The 13,364-nt window shown below is 37.7% G+C and overlaps 5 protein-coding genes across 5 annotated transcripts; all 5 read left to right on the top strand.

The window, feature by feature from the left end:
• Window positions 1–37: 37 nt before the first annotated feature.
• Window positions 38–1,902, top strand: LOC135136578 (UDP-glucosyltransferase 2-like). Its single transcript, XM_064065938.1, has 4 exons — window positions 38–362; window positions 423–1,226; window positions 1,295–1,514; window positions 1,563–1,902. Exons 1-4 carry the CDS (start codon window positions 125–127, stop codon window positions 1,828–1,830), a joined length of 1,530 nt encoding a protein of 509 aa, XP_063922008.1. The 5' UTR covers window positions 38–124; the 3' UTR covers window positions 1,831–1,902.
• Window positions 1,903–2,236: 334 nt separating this feature from the next.
• Window positions 2,237–4,359, top strand: LOC135136582 (UDP-glycosyltransferase UGT5-like). Its single transcript, XM_064065942.1, has 4 exons — window positions 2,237–2,543; window positions 2,931–3,722; window positions 3,772–3,991; window positions 4,039–4,359. Exons 1-4 carry the CDS (start codon window positions 2,306–2,308, stop codon window positions 4,304–4,306), a joined length of 1,518 nt encoding a protein of 505 aa, XP_063922012.1. The 5' UTR covers window positions 2,237–2,305; the 3' UTR covers window positions 4,307–4,359.
• Window positions 4,360–4,445: 86 nt separating this feature from the next.
• On the top strand, window positions 4,446–10,929 carry LOC135136055 (uncharacterized). Its single transcript, XM_064065181.1, has 8 exons — window positions 4,446–4,748; window positions 4,809–5,612; window positions 5,681–5,900; window positions 5,949–6,213; window positions 9,122–9,392; window positions 9,453–10,256; window positions 10,325–10,544; window positions 10,593–10,929. Exons 1-8 carry the CDS (start codon window positions 4,511–4,513, stop codon window positions 10,858–10,860), a joined length of 3,090 nt encoding a protein of 1,029 aa, XP_063921251.1. The 5' UTR covers window positions 4,446–4,510; the 3' UTR covers window positions 10,861–10,929.
• On the top strand, window positions 6,702–8,621 carry LOC135136585 (UDP-glycosyltransferase UGT5-like). Its single transcript, XM_064065944.1, has 4 exons — window positions 6,702–6,992; window positions 7,205–7,996; window positions 8,046–8,265; window positions 8,313–8,621. The coding sequence occupies exons 1-4, from the start codon at window positions 6,755–6,757 to the stop codon at window positions 8,578–8,580; spliced, it is 1,518 nt and encodes a 505-aa protein (XP_063922014.1). The 5' UTR covers window positions 6,702–6,754; the 3' UTR covers window positions 8,581–8,621.
• Window positions 10,930–11,334: 405 nt separating the features above from the next.
• On the top strand, window positions 11,335–13,347 carry LOC135136583 (UDP-glycosyltransferase UGT5-like). Its single transcript, XM_064065943.1, has 4 exons — window positions 11,335–11,638; window positions 11,919–12,710; window positions 12,760–12,979; window positions 13,027–13,347. The coding sequence occupies exons 1-4, from the start codon at window positions 11,401–11,403 to the stop codon at window positions 13,292–13,294; spliced, it is 1,518 nt and encodes a 505-aa protein (XP_063922013.1). The 5' UTR covers window positions 11,335–11,400; the 3' UTR covers window positions 13,295–13,347.
• The last annotated feature ends 17 nt before the right edge of the window (window positions 13,348–13,364 follow it).

Raw genomic sequence — 13,364 nt, 5'->3', positions numbered from 1 at the left:
GCTAATACGTGGTGGGAGGTCTACATTACGTCATCTGAGCTCAGTCGGATGATAAAAATTTGGGTCTTAGCTAGTCTCCGACCGCTGCTAAGTCAACATCAAATTAGTGTTAAATTTAGAAACAATGTTGCCGCTCAATATCCTACTATTCTTCGCGACCTTCATTGGGTTTTGTAGTTGCTCCAAAATTTTATTCCTTTCGCAACTACCCACCAAAAGTCATTACATACTAGCGTCAAAACTCGTTAAAGAAATGGCGAAAAAAGGGCACGAAGTTACTTTTATCACGCCCTATGCTAGCACAACCCAAGTCAAAAATATCACTCAAATACCATTGGAAGGTTTACGGAAAATTTTTTCGCGTAAGTACTTTCGAGCTTCAGGTACTCTTGCCTTCATTTAGACTCGATGAACATTTTCAGCCGAAACAGCACGTGTGTCTATATCGACAACCGAAGATGCTACCCCAATGCAAAAAGCCAAGGAAATAAATCAGATGAACTACATGCTCAGCGAATTTTTGGTTTCTCACGACAAAGTTCAAAATTTGTTAAAATCGCAACAACATTTTGACGTTGTTATCCTTTACTACTATTTCAATGACGCATTGCTGGCACTAGCACACCATTTTAAAGCACCCGTGGTACTATTTGCTTCAATGCCGCTCTACGTTTCTGAGAGTTTTCTTCTATCAAACCCAGCGCCATCGTCGTACGTTCCAAATATAATACTCAAACATACCGGCCATATGGACCTTTGGCAACGTCTAGAAACCACTTTTTATGACGCTTGCATGATTTTATACTACCAGTGGGCCATGTTGCCCAAACACCAGAAACTTGCGGAAACTTTCATCCCCGGGAAACCCGACTTGTACAAAATTTTAAACAACGAAAGTGTAATTTTGATCAATTCGCACGTTAGTGTGAATGAGGCAGTACCTATGGTACCCAACGCTATAGAAATCGGTGGTTTTCATATAGAAGACCCAAAACCGTTACCCAATGACTTGCAAAAATTCCTTGACGATTCTCCTAACGGTGTTATAATTTTTTCCATGGGTTCGATAATCAGAAGCGTTAACTTCCCGGAAGAAAAACGCAAAGCGTGTGTTGATACTTTCGCGAAGCTCAAGCTCAACGTTTTGTGGAAATTTGAAGAAAACATCGCTGGGTTGCCGCCTAATGTTAAAATCATGGATTGGATTCCGGTTTCCGACGTTCTAGGTTTGTTTCGATTTGCTTTTTTGGTGGTGGGATCACGTTTCCTACTTTTAGTTGTTGAAAAATTTCAGCTCACCCTAATGTAAAAGCTTTTATCACTCATGGTGGTTTACTAAGTACCATGGAAGGTGTGTATCATGGCGTACCACTAGTTGGAATACCCATTACGGTTGACCAGAAAATGAACATCGCGTTGGCCGCTTCTAACGAATATGGTGTTGAAGTTTCCTATAAGGAACTAACAGAGGAGACACTGTCGCAAGCACTAGACGCAGTTTTAAATAATCCAAAGTGAGTGTATTGTCGAGATTGTTCCTAGAGATAAATTTTCGTTTTCAGATACAAACAAAATATACAAAGACGTTCAAAAATAATACGAGACAGACCTATGAAGCCTATAGATGAAGCTCTTTATTGGATTGAATACGTTATTCGTCACCAGGGAGCCCAACATCTTAGGTATCCAGGGGCCGATTTGAACTGGTTTCAGAGAAATTTGATCGATGTGGCCGCTTTCGTCGCTTTCGTCGCACTGGTGCCAATATTTGCAGCAATTTTTATTTTGAAACAACTTACGAAGAACAACATCAAGCATAAAAAAGAATGAGTAAAATTGTGAATATAGGAAAGGAAGGTTGTTTGTAATTTTCTTGTGATATTAAAGACGTATGTGATAGTAGTTGGGTTTTCATTAAAATTATCTTACAAGCATTAAAAGATGTACCAGACAGAATGATAAGCATTGTAGTTTTCCTCTCATGACTCCATAGGAAAATTTGTTAGCTGTATCTCACTTCAATTATGCAATGTCATACGATCTTTGTCGAAGATAATTGATTAAAAAAATATTATTTAGAAAAAATCGATGACTGGGTAACCAAATTTTCCGTACAGAAAAAAATATCATCACTTAAAAAATAGTGAAAGACACGAAAACATTTAATTATTATTTAATATTATAACACTACGTTTATCATAAAGCTTATCTTTATTTATAACGCACAGATCAGACTCAGTTGTTTTCCGACCATTGAGAGTATTACTGTTGCCTCAGTAGTGCTTGATTTTCTTATCTAGTCAGAATGCTGTGGTTCAACGTGCTACTATTTTTTGGAACTGGCCTTAGTGCGTGTGCTGGTTACAAAATTTTAAGTATTTCTCACATACCAACAAAAAGCCACCATATATTAGCTTCACGACTTGTGGAAGAAATAGCAAAAAAAGGCCATGAAGTTACTTTTGTTACGCCATACCCAAGTGAAACTCCATTTCAAAACGTAACAGAAATTGGCTTAGAAGACTTGCAAGATTTTCTACCGGGTAAACAAAGCTTTAAATTTATTAGTATTTCATTTCAATTTAGTATGGATTCTTGGTTGGTCGATTTAAATTTTTTGTACTTAAAATTTTCTGCAAAATTATTGTTTTTGGTTATGTATCTATTGTAGCTGAGTTGTTAAAATCAATTTCCTTATCTGTATTACATAATGATTATACATACTGCTATCTAGAGGAAGCATAGGTCAAATCGTGGGCTCAGAAATTATTTGATGAAATGGAAACTGATTAGTAAAACATAACTTAAAAAAACCAGCATTGTTTAACTAGTAATTTTGCGAATATCAAAAATATTTTTTGAACATCATTCGTTCCAGAAACAAATCTTTACAATGACAACAATTTACAAGCCTATATTTAATATTTCAGGCGGAGATATGTTTAACCAAGAAGATACAACATCTTGGGAGAAAGCTATGTTCGTGACCCATCGGCGGTACACATTTTGTGAACATTTACTCTCTCTCGAAAAAATCCAAAATTTAATGAAATCGCAACAACATTTTGACGCAGTCATACTATACTACTATTTGAATGACGCAATGCTAGCACTAGCACACCATTTCAAAGCACCCGTGATTTTATTTGCCTCAATGCCGCTATACGCTTCAGAGAATTTTCTCCTGTCATTTCCAACCCAGTCTGCCTACGTTCCAAACATTGTAACAGAACACACAGGTCACATGGACTTTTGGCAGCGTTTGAAAAACACCTTTTACGATCACGCCATGGCATTGTACTATCAACACTTCATGTTACCTAAACATGCGAAACTCGTGGATACTTACATTCCCGGGAAGCCTGACCTCTACAAAATGCTTAATAACGAAAGTCTGGTCCTCATTAACTCTCATGTTAGTACCACCGAACCGATACCTCACGTACCCAACGCTATAGAAATTGGCGGTTTTCACATAGACGAGCCTAAACCGTTACCGAAAGATTTGAAACAGTATTTAGACGATTCTGTTAACGGGGTTATTCTTTTCTCGATGGGTTCGATCGTCAGAAGCGCCCATATCCCAGAAGAAAAACGAAAAGCGCTTCTTGGTAGCTTTTCTAAACTCAAACTCAACGTTTTGTGGAAATTCGAAGAAAATCTTACTGGGTTGCCACCGAATGTTAAAATAATGAAGTGGATTCCCGTTTCGGACGTTTTGGGTTTGTTTCTCCCACTGTTTGGGTTTTTTGTGTTGAATGAAAATTTTAGCCCATCCCAATGTAAAAGTTTTCATCACTCACGGCGGATTGCTGAGTACCATGGAAGGTGTGTACCACGCGGTACCATTGGTTGGAATTCCCGTTTTCGGTGACCAGAAAATGAACATGGCGTTGGCTAAGTCGTACGAATATGCAGTTGAAGTTCGTTATACCGACTTAACGGAGGAAACATTATCAAGAGCTATAGATCAAGCTTTAAATAACCCAAAGTGAGTTAGTTCGTCAGCGTTATCTTATAAGTAACTTGCGTTTTCAGGTATAAAAGAAATATAGAAAAACGGTCGAAAATAATGAGAGATAGGACGCTAAAACCTGCTGATAATGCACTGTATTGGATTGAATATGTAATTCGACATCAGGGAGCGCCACATCTTAGGTATCCCGGAGCGGATTTGAATTGGTTCCAAAGGAATCTACTCGATGTGGTTGGTTTTGTCCTTGTTGTAACACTTTTGCCACTGGTTGCAGCTACTCTTGTCATAAAACGAATTGTAAAAAAGAAGATTAAAAGCAAGATGGAGTGAGAAACATTGTTTTCGTTTGAACTTTGTGATAATAAAAATGTAGATACCTAGAATTGCAGTTTTTTATTAGTCACGCTAATACGTAGTGGGAGGTCTACTTTAACATTACGTCATCTGAGCTCAGTTGGATGCTAAAAATTTGGGTCTTAGTTAGTCTCCGACCGCTGCTAAGTCAACATCAAATTAGTGTTAAATTTAGAAACAATGTTGGCGCTCAATATCCTACTATTCTTCGCGACCTTCATTGGGTTTTGTAGTTGCTCCAAAATTTTATTCCTTTCGCAACTACCCACCAAAAGTCATTACATACTAGCGTCAAAACTAGTTAAAGAAATGGCGAAAAAAGGGCACGAAGTTACTTTTATCACGCCCTATGCCAGCACAACTCAAGTCAAAAATATCAATCAAATTCCGTTGGAAGGTTTACAGAAAATTTTTTCGCGTAAGTACTTTAGAGCTTCAGGTATTCTTGCCTTCATTTAGACTCGATCAACATTTTCAGCCGAAACAGCACGTGTGTCTATATCTACAACAGAAGACGGTACCCCAATGCAAAAGGCCATGGAAATAAACCAAATGAACTACAAGCTCAGCGAATTTCTCCTCTCTCACGACAAAGTTCAAAATTTGTTAAAATCGCAACAACCCTTTGACGTTGTTATCCTTTACTACTATTTCAATGACGCATTGCTGGCACTAGCACACCATTTTAAAGTACCCGTGGTACTATTTGCTTCAATGCCGCTCTACGTTTCTGAGAGTTTTCTTCTATCACACCCAGCGCCATCGTCGTACGTTCCAAATATAATACTCAAACATACCGGCCATATGGACTTTTGGCAACGTCTAGAAACCAGTTTTTATGACGCTTGCATGATTTTGTACTACCAGTGGGCCATGTTGCCCAAACACCAGAAACTTGCGGAAAATTTAATCCCCGGAAAACCCGACTTGTACAAAATTTTAAACAACGAAAGTTTAATATTGATCAATTCGCACGTTAGTGTGAATGAGGCAGTACCTATGGTACCCAACGCTATAGAAATCGGCGGTTTTCATATAGAAGACCCAAAACCGTTACCCAATGACTTGCAGAAATTCCTCGACGATTCTCCTAACGGTGTTATAATTTTTTCCATGGGTTCGATAATCAGAAGCGTTAACTTCCCGGAAGAAAAGCGCAAAGCGTGTGTTAATACCTTCGCGAAACTGAAGCTCAACGTTTTGTGGAAATTTGAAGAAAACATCGCTGGGTTGCCGCCTAATGTTAAAATCATGGATTGGATTCCCGTTTCTGATGTTCTAGGTTTGTTTCGACTTGCTTTTTTGGTGGTGGGATCACGTTTCCTACTTTTAGTTGTTCAAAAATTTCAGCTCACCCTAATGTAAAAGCTTTTATCACTCATGGTGGTTTACTAAGTACCATGGAAGGTGTGTACCATGGCGTACCACTAGTTGGAATACCCATTACAGTTGATCAGAAAATGAACATCGCGCTGGCCGCTTCTAACGAATATGGAATAGAAGTTTTCTATAAGGAACTAACAGAGCAGACACTGTCGCAAGCGTTAGACGAAGTTTTAAATAATCCAAAGTGAGTGTATCGTTGAGATTGCTCCTAGAGGTAAATTTTTGCTTTCAGATACAAACAAAATATACAGAGACGTTCAAAAATAATACGGGACAGACCTATGAAGCCTATAGATGAAGCTCTTTATTGGATTGAATATGTTATTCGTCACCAGGGAGCCCCACATCTTAGATATCCCGGGATCAATTTGAACTGGTTTCAGAGAAATTTGATCGATGTGGCCGCTTTCGTTGCTTTTGTCGCACTTGTGCCAATATTTGCAGCCATTCTTATTTTGAAACGACTTACGATGAACAAAATCAAACACAAAAAAGAATGAGCAAAATTGTAAATATTGGAAAGGAAGGCTGTTTGTAATTTTCTTGTGATATTAAAGATTTATATGATAGGAGTTGGGTTTTTATTAAAATTACCATATAACAATTTTTTGTAAAATGTAGAATTTACTTTTAAGCATAAAATACGTACATAATAGCTTTTTTTTTCCGACTGGGATGGAGCCATCGGAAAGTTTGTTGGCTAAATAAAGTAATGGAATGTCACATAATCTTTGACGAAATAATTTTATTAAAAAATACTCTAATATTTATAAAAAATAGATGACACTGCCAATTATCTCCCTGTGCAAAAAAATATCATGACATAGAAAAATTGTGAATTTTGTGAAAAAAAAGTATCTCAAGAGGAGCGAATTTTCCGTTTGTGTGTATTTAAATTAGTCATTAAAATATTGCGACAGTACACTGTATCATAAAACTTATCTCTGTTTACAATGCACAGTTTGGACTCACTTCTTGTCCGACCGTTGACAGTATTAACATTGCCTCAGTTGTGCTTGATTTCCCCATCTAGTCAGAATGCTGTGGTTCAACGTCCTACTATTTTTTGGAACTGGCATTAGTGCTTGTGTTAGTTACAAAATTTTAAGTCTTACTCACATTCCAACAAGAAGTCATCATATATTAGCCTCCCGACTCGTGGAAGAATTATTAAAAAAAGGCCATGAAGTTACCTTTGTTACAATATACCCAAGTGAAACTCCACTTCAAAACGTAACAGAAATTAGCTTGGAGGGCTTGCAAGATTTTCTACCGGGTAAATAAAGCTTTAACTTTGATGTTAATTGTACTTAACTTTTTAAACCAATTTCTAGTGAGCAAACCTAGGTTGAATTGTAAGATATACTTTAACAAAACTTATGACGACTATCATTTGACTTCTGACCTTACGAATATAATTTTTTTTTTGGACTCCGATAGTTCCGAAAACAATGAAAACAATCTACAAATTTGTGTTTAATATTTCAGGTGAAGATATGTTTAAACAAGAAGATACAACATCTTGGGAGAAAGCTATGTTCGTGACCCATCGACGGTACAGATTTTGTGAACATTTACTCTCTCTCGACAAAATCCAAAATTTAATGAAATCGCAACAACATTTCGACGCAGTCATACTATACTACTATTTGAATGACGCAATGCTAGCACTAGCACACTATTTCAAAGCACCCGTGATTTTATTTGCCTCAATGCCGCTATACGCTTCAGAGAATTTTCTCCTGTCATTTCCAACCCAGTCCGCCTACGTTCCAAACATTGTAACAGAACACACAGGTCACATGGACTTTTGGCAGCGTTTGAAAAACACCTTTTACGATCACGCCATGGCATTGTACTATCAACACTTCATGTTACCTAAACATGCGAAACTCGTGGATACTTACATCCCCGGGAAGCCTGACCTGTACAAAATGCTTAATAACGAAAGTCTGGTCCTTATTAACTCTCATGTTAGTACCACCGAACCGATACCTCACGTACCCAACGCTATAGAAATTGGCGGGTTTCACATAGACGAGCCTAAACCGTTATCTAAAGATTTGAAGCAATATTTAGACGATTCTGTTAATGGGGTTATTCTTTTCTCGATGGGTTCGATCGTCAGAAGCGCCCACTTCCCAGAAGAAAAACGAAAAGCGCTTCTTGGTAGCTTTTCTAAACTCAAACTAAACGTTTTGTGGAAATTCGAAGAAAACCTTACTGGGTTGCCACCGAATGTTAAAATAATGAAGTGGATTCCCGTTTCGGACGTTTTGGGTTTGTTTCTCCCACTGTTTGGGTTTTTTTTGTTAAATGAAAATTTTAGCCCATCCCAATGTAAAAGTTTTCATTACTCACGCCGGCTTGCTGAGTACCATGGAAGGTGTGTACCACGCGGTACCATTGGTTGGAATTCCCATTTTCGGTGACCAGAAAATGAACATGGCGTTGGCTAGGTCGTACGAATATGCAGTTGAAGTTCGTTATACCGACTTAACAGAGGAAACATTATCAAGAGCTATAGATCAAGCTTTAAATAACCCAAAGTGAGTTAGTTCGTCTGCGTTGTTTTATAAGTAACTTGGGTTTTCAGGTATAAAAGAAATATAGAAAAACGGTCGAAAATAATGAGAGATAGGACGCTAAAACCTGCTGATAATGCACTATATTGGATTGAATATGTAGTTCGGCATCAGGGAGCGCCACATCTTAGGTATCCCGGAGCGGATTTGAATTGGTTTCAAAGGAATCTACTCGACGTGGTTGGTTTTGTCCTCGTTGTAACACTTGTGCCACTGGTTGCAGCAACACTTGTCATAAAACGAATTCTCAAAAAGAAGGTCAAAAGCAAGACGGAGTGAGAAACATTGTGTTTTCGTTTGAGCATTGTGATAATAAAAATGTAGATACCTAGAATTGCAGTTTTTTTATTGGTCACGCAAATACGTGGTGGGAGGTCTACTTTAACATTACGTCATCTGAGCTCAGTCGGATAATAAAAACAGAGAACATAGAGAAGCGACATAGAGGCTGATTTTGCAAAACCACCCTTATTGCCATTGGAGTCCCCAACCGCCAAAGGCAAGCGCCAAATTTAAATAGTCGATGCCAATAAAAACCGTGCTTCACTATAATTGTAATTCGTGTGACCTGAATGATAGTGAAGGAAACAGTAAGCAGCTTGTAATATTCTGGTTAATCTAGTGTCAATTTGTCGAAAATAAAACGCGTCGTTAAAAATATTATGACATTTCTTCTAGTTACTTTTATTCCTAGTTAGAAGCAAACACTGCTACCAACATAAATTGAGAAGTCCTCAACCGTCATTTAATTTAAACTATGGCGCTTCTCTGTGTTCTCTGATAAAAATTTGGGTCTTAGTTAGTCTCCGACCGCTGCTAAGTCAACATCAAATTAGTGTTAAATTTAGAAACAATGTTGCCGCTTAATATCGTACTATTCTTCGTGACCTTCATTGGGTTTTGTAGTTGCTCCAAAATTTTATTCCTTTCGCAACTACCCACCAAAAGTCATTACATACTAGCGTCAAAACTAGTTAAAGAAATGGCGAAAAAAGGGCACGAAGTTACTTTTATCACGCCCTATGCTAGCACAAGTCAAGTCAAAAATATCAATCAAATTCCATTGGAAGGTTTACAGAAAATTTTTTCGCGTAAGTACTCTGGAGCTTTAAGTACTCTTGCCTTTATTTAGACTCGATGTACATTTTCAGCCGAAACAGCACGTGTGTCTATATCTACAACAGAGGACGGTACCCCAATGCAAAAAGCCATGGAAATAAACCAAATGAACTACATGCTCACCGAATGTCTCCTTTCTCACAAGGAAGTTCAAAATTTGTTAAAATCGCAACAACACTTTGACGTTGTTATCCTTTACTACTATTTCAATGACGCATTGCTGGCACTAGCACACCATTTTAAAGCACCCGTGGTACTATTTGCTTCAACGCCGCTCTACGTTTCTGAGAGTTTTCTTCTCTCACACCCAGCGCCATCGTCGTACGTTCCAAATATAGTACTCAAACATACCGGCCATATGGACTTTTGGCAACGTCTAGAAACCAGTTTTTATGACACTTGCATGATTTTGTACTACCAGTGGGCCATGTTGCCCAAACACCAGAAACTTGCGGAAAATTTCATCCCCGGAAAACCCGACTTGTACAAAATTTTAAACAACGAAAGTGTAATATTGATCAATTCGCACGTTAGTGTCAATGAGGCAGTACCTATGGTACCCAACGCTATCGAAATCGGCGGTTTTCATATAGAAGACCCAAAACCGTTACCCAATGACTTGCAAAAATTCCTCGACGATTCTCTTAACGGTGTTATAATTTTTTCCATGGGTTCGATAATCAGAAGTGTTAACTTCCCGGAAGAAAAACGCAAAGCGTGTGTTGATACCTTCGCGAAACTGAAGCTCAACGTTTTGTGGAAATTTGAAGAAAACATCGCTGGGTTGCCGCCTAATGTTAAAATCATGGATTGGATTCCCGTTTCCGATGTTCTAGGTTTGTTTCGACTTGCTTTTTTGGTGGTGGGATCACGTTTCCTACTTTTAGTTGTTGAAAAATTTCAGCTCACCCGAATGTAAAAGCTTTTATTACTCATGGTGGTTTACTAAGTACCATGGAAGGTGTGTACCATGGCGTACCACTAGTTGGAATACCCATTACAGTTGATCAGAAAATGAACATCGCGCTGGCCGCTTCTAACGAATATGGAATAGAAGTTTTCTATAAGGAACTAACAGAGCAGACACTGTCGCAAGCGTTAGACGAAGTTTTAAATAATCCAAAGTGAGTGTATCGTTGAGATTGCTCCTAGAGGTAAATTTTTGCTTTCAGATACAAACAAAATATACAGAGACGTTCAAAAATAATACAGGACAGACCTATGAAGCCTATAGATGAAGCTCTTTATTGGATTGAATATGTTATTCGTCACCAGGGAGCTCCACATCTTAGATATCCCGGGATCAATTTGAACTGGTTTCAGAGAAATTTGATCGATGTGGCCGCTTTCGTTGCTTTTGTCGCACTGGTGCCAATATTTGCAGCCATTCTTATTTTGAAACGACTTACGATGAACAAAATCAAACACAAAAAAGAATGAGCAAAATTGTAAATATAGGAAAGGAAGGCTGTTTGTAATTTTCTTGTGATATTAAAGATTTATATGATAGGAGTTGGGTTTTTATTAAAATTACTATATAACAACTTTTTGTAAAATGTAGAATTTACTTTTAAGCATAAAATACGTACATTATAGCTTTTTTTCTTCCGACTGGGATGGAGCCATCGGAAAGTTTGTTGGCTAAATAAAGTAATGGAATGTCACATAATCTTTGACGAAATAACTTGATTAAAAAATATTCTAATATTTATAAAAAATAGATGACACTGCCAATTATCTCTCTGTGCAAAAAAAATATCATGACATAGAAAAATTGTGAATTTTGTGAAAAAAAACTATCTCAAGAGGAGCGAATTTTCCGTCTGTGTGTATTTAAATTAGTCATTAAAATATTGCGACAGTACACTGTATCATAAAACTTATCTCTGTTTACAATGCACAGTTTGGACTCACTTGTTGTCCGACCGTTGACAGTATTAACATTGCCTCAGTTGTGCTTGATTTCCCCATCTAGTCAGAATGCTGTGGTTCAACGTCCTACTATTTTTTGGAACTGGCATTAGTGCTTGTGTTAGTTACAAAATTTTAAGTCTTACTCACATTCCAACAAGAAGTCATCATATATTAGCCTCCCGACTCGTGGAAGAATTATCAAAAAAAGGCCATGAAGTTACCTTTGTTACAATATACCCAAGTGAAACTCCACTTCAAAACGTAACAGAAATTAGCTTGGAGGGCTTGCAAGATTTTCTACCCGGTAAATAAAGCTTTAACTTTAGTTTTAAAACGTAGGATTTCAAACATCATTTTCAAATTTTCTACAAAAATCATATTTGTGGTTTAATATCAATTGTGCTTAAGTTTTTAAACCAATTGTTTGAGAGCAAACCTAGTTCAAATTGTAATATATAATTTAACAAAACCTATGACGACTATTATTTGACTTCTGACCTTATAAATAATATAAATTTTTTTTTGGACTCCGATAGTTCCGAAAACAATGAAAACAATCTACAAATTTGTGTTTAATATTTCAGGTGAAGATATGTTTAAACAAGAAGATACAACATCTTGGGAGAAAGCTATGTTCGTGACCCATCGGCGGTACAAATTTTGTGAACATTTACTCTCTCTCGAAAAAATCCAAAATTTAATGAAATCGCAACAACATTTTGACGCAGTCATACTGTACTACTATTTGAATGACGCAATGCTAGCACTAGCACACTATTTCAAAGCACCCGTGATTTTATTTGCCTCAATGCCGCTATACGCTTCAGAGAATTTTCTCCTGTCATTTCCAACCCAGTCCGCCTACGTTCCAAACATTGTTACAGAACACACAGGGCACATGGACTTTTGGCAACGTTTGAAAAACACCTTTTACGATCACGCCATGGCATTGTACTATCAACACTTCATGTTACCTAAACATGCGAAACTCGTGGATACTTACATTCCCGGGAAGCCTGACCTCTACAAAATGCTTAATAACGAAAGTCTGGTCCTAATTAACTCTCATGTTAGTACCACCGAACCGATACCTCACGTACCCAACGCTATAGAAATTGGCGGTTTTCACATAGACGAGCCTAAACCGTTACCGAAAGATTTGAAGCAATATTTAGACGATTCTGTCAACGGGGTTATTCTTTTCTCCATGGGTTCGATCGTCAGGAGCGCCCATTTCCCAGAAGAAAAACGAAAAGCTCTTCTTGGTAGCTTCTCCAAACTCAAACTAAACGTTTTGTGGAAATTCGAAGAAAACCTTACTGGGTTGCCACCGAATGTTAAAATAATGAAGTGGATTCCCGTTTCGGACGTTTTGGGTTTGTTTCACTCACTGTTTGGGTTTTTTGTGTTAAATGAAAATTTTAGCCCATCCTAATGTAAAAGTTTTCATTACTCACGGCGGCTTGCTGAGTACCATGGAAGGTGTGTACCACGCGGTACCATTGGTTGGAATTCCCGTTTTCGGTGACCAGAAAATGAACATGGCGTTGGCTAGGTCGTACGAATATGCAGTTGAAGTTCGTTATACCGACTTAACGGAGGAAACATTATCAAGAGCTATAGATCAAGCTTTAAATAACCCAAAGTGAGTTAGTTCGTCAGCGTTGTTTTATAAGTAACTTGGGTTTTCAGGTATAAAAGAAATATAGAAAAACGTTCGAAAATAATGAGAGACAGGACGTTAAAACCTGCTGATAATGCACTGTATTGGATTGAATATGTAATTCGGCATCAGGGAGCGCCACATCTTAGGTATCCCGGAGCGGATTTGAATTGGTTTCAAAGGAATCTACTCGATGTGGTTGGTTTTGTCCTCGTTGTAACACTTTTGCCACTGGTTGCAGCTACACTCGTCATAAAACGAATTGTAAAAAAGAAGATTAAAAGCAAGACGGAGTGAGAATCATTGTTTTCGTTTGAACTTTGTGATAATAAAAATGTAGATACCTAGAATTGCAGATTTTTATTAG

Source organism: Zophobas morio, unplaced genomic scaffold (assembly GCF_036711695.1).
Source record: "Zophobas morio isolate AGI-343-1 ecotype UQ-CSIRO unplaced genomic scaffold, CSIRO_AGI_Zmor_V1 ptg000026l, whole genome shotgun sequence".
NCBI classification, from domain to species: domain Eukaryota; kingdom Metazoa; phylum Arthropoda; class Insecta; order Coleoptera; family Tenebrionidae; genus Zophobas; species Zophobas morio.
Note: the sequence above shows the minus strand (reverse complement) of the source record. Positions and strands in the feature narration are given on the sequence as shown.

Excerpts from the sequence above, each read along its gene's own strand:
- LOC135136055 (XM_064065181.1), top strand. The coding sequence starts at position 4,511 with ATGTTGGCGCTCAATATCCTACTATTCTTCGCGACCTTCATTGGGTTT. Across the intron at positions 4,749-4,808 it reads TTTACAGAAAATTTTTTCGC|CCGAAACAGCACGTGTGTCT; the intron begins GTAAGTACTTTA and ends CAACATTTTCAG. Across the intron at positions 9,393-9,452 it reads TTTACAGAAAATTTTTTCGC|CCGAAACAGCACGTGTGTCT; the intron begins GTAAGTACTCTG and ends GTACATTTTCAG.
- LOC135136582 (XM_064065942.1), top strand. The coding sequence starts at position 2,306 with ATGCTGTGGTTCAACGTGCTACTATTTTTTGGAACTGGCCTTAGTGCG. Across the intron at positions 3,723-3,771 it reads TCCCGTTTCGGACGTTTTGG|CCCATCCCAATGTAAAAGTT; the intron begins GTTTGTTTCTCC and ends TGAAAATTTTAG. Across the intron at positions 3,992-4,038 it reads CAAGCTTTAAATAACCCAAA|GTATAAAAGAAATATAGAAA; the intron begins GTGAGTTAGTTC and ends TTGCGTTTTCAG.
- LOC135136583 (XM_064065943.1), top strand. The coding sequence starts at position 11,401 with ATGCTGTGGTTCAACGTCCTACTATTTTTTGGAACTGGCATTAGTGCT. Across the intron at positions 11,639-11,918 it reads CTTGCAAGATTTTCTACCCG|GTGAAGATATGTTTAAACAA; the intron begins GTAAATAAAGCT and ends TTAATATTTCAG. Across the intron at positions 12,980-13,026 it reads CAAGCTTTAAATAACCCAAA|GTATAAAAGAAATATAGAAA; the intron begins GTGAGTTAGTTC and ends TTGGGTTTTCAG.
- LOC135136578 (XM_064065938.1), top strand. The coding sequence starts at position 125 with ATGTTGCCGCTCAATATCCTACTATTCTTCGCGACCTTCATTGGGTTT. Across the intron at positions 363-422 it reads TTTACGGAAAATTTTTTCGC|CCGAAACAGCACGTGTGTCT; the intron begins GTAAGTACTTTC and ends GAACATTTTCAG. Across the intron at positions 1,515-1,562 it reads GCAGTTTTAAATAATCCAAA|ATACAAACAAAATATACAAA; the intron begins GTGAGTGTATTG and ends TTTCGTTTTCAG.
- LOC135136585 (XM_064065944.1), top strand. The coding sequence starts at position 6,755 with ATGCTGTGGTTCAACGTCCTACTATTTTTTGGAACTGGCATTAGTGCT. Across the intron at positions 7,997-8,045 it reads TCCCGTTTCGGACGTTTTGG|CCCATCCCAATGTAAAAGTT; the intron begins GTTTGTTTCTCC and ends TGAAAATTTTAG. Across the intron at positions 8,266-8,312 it reads CAAGCTTTAAATAACCCAAA|GTATAAAAGAAATATAGAAA; the intron begins GTGAGTTAGTTC and ends TTGGGTTTTCAG.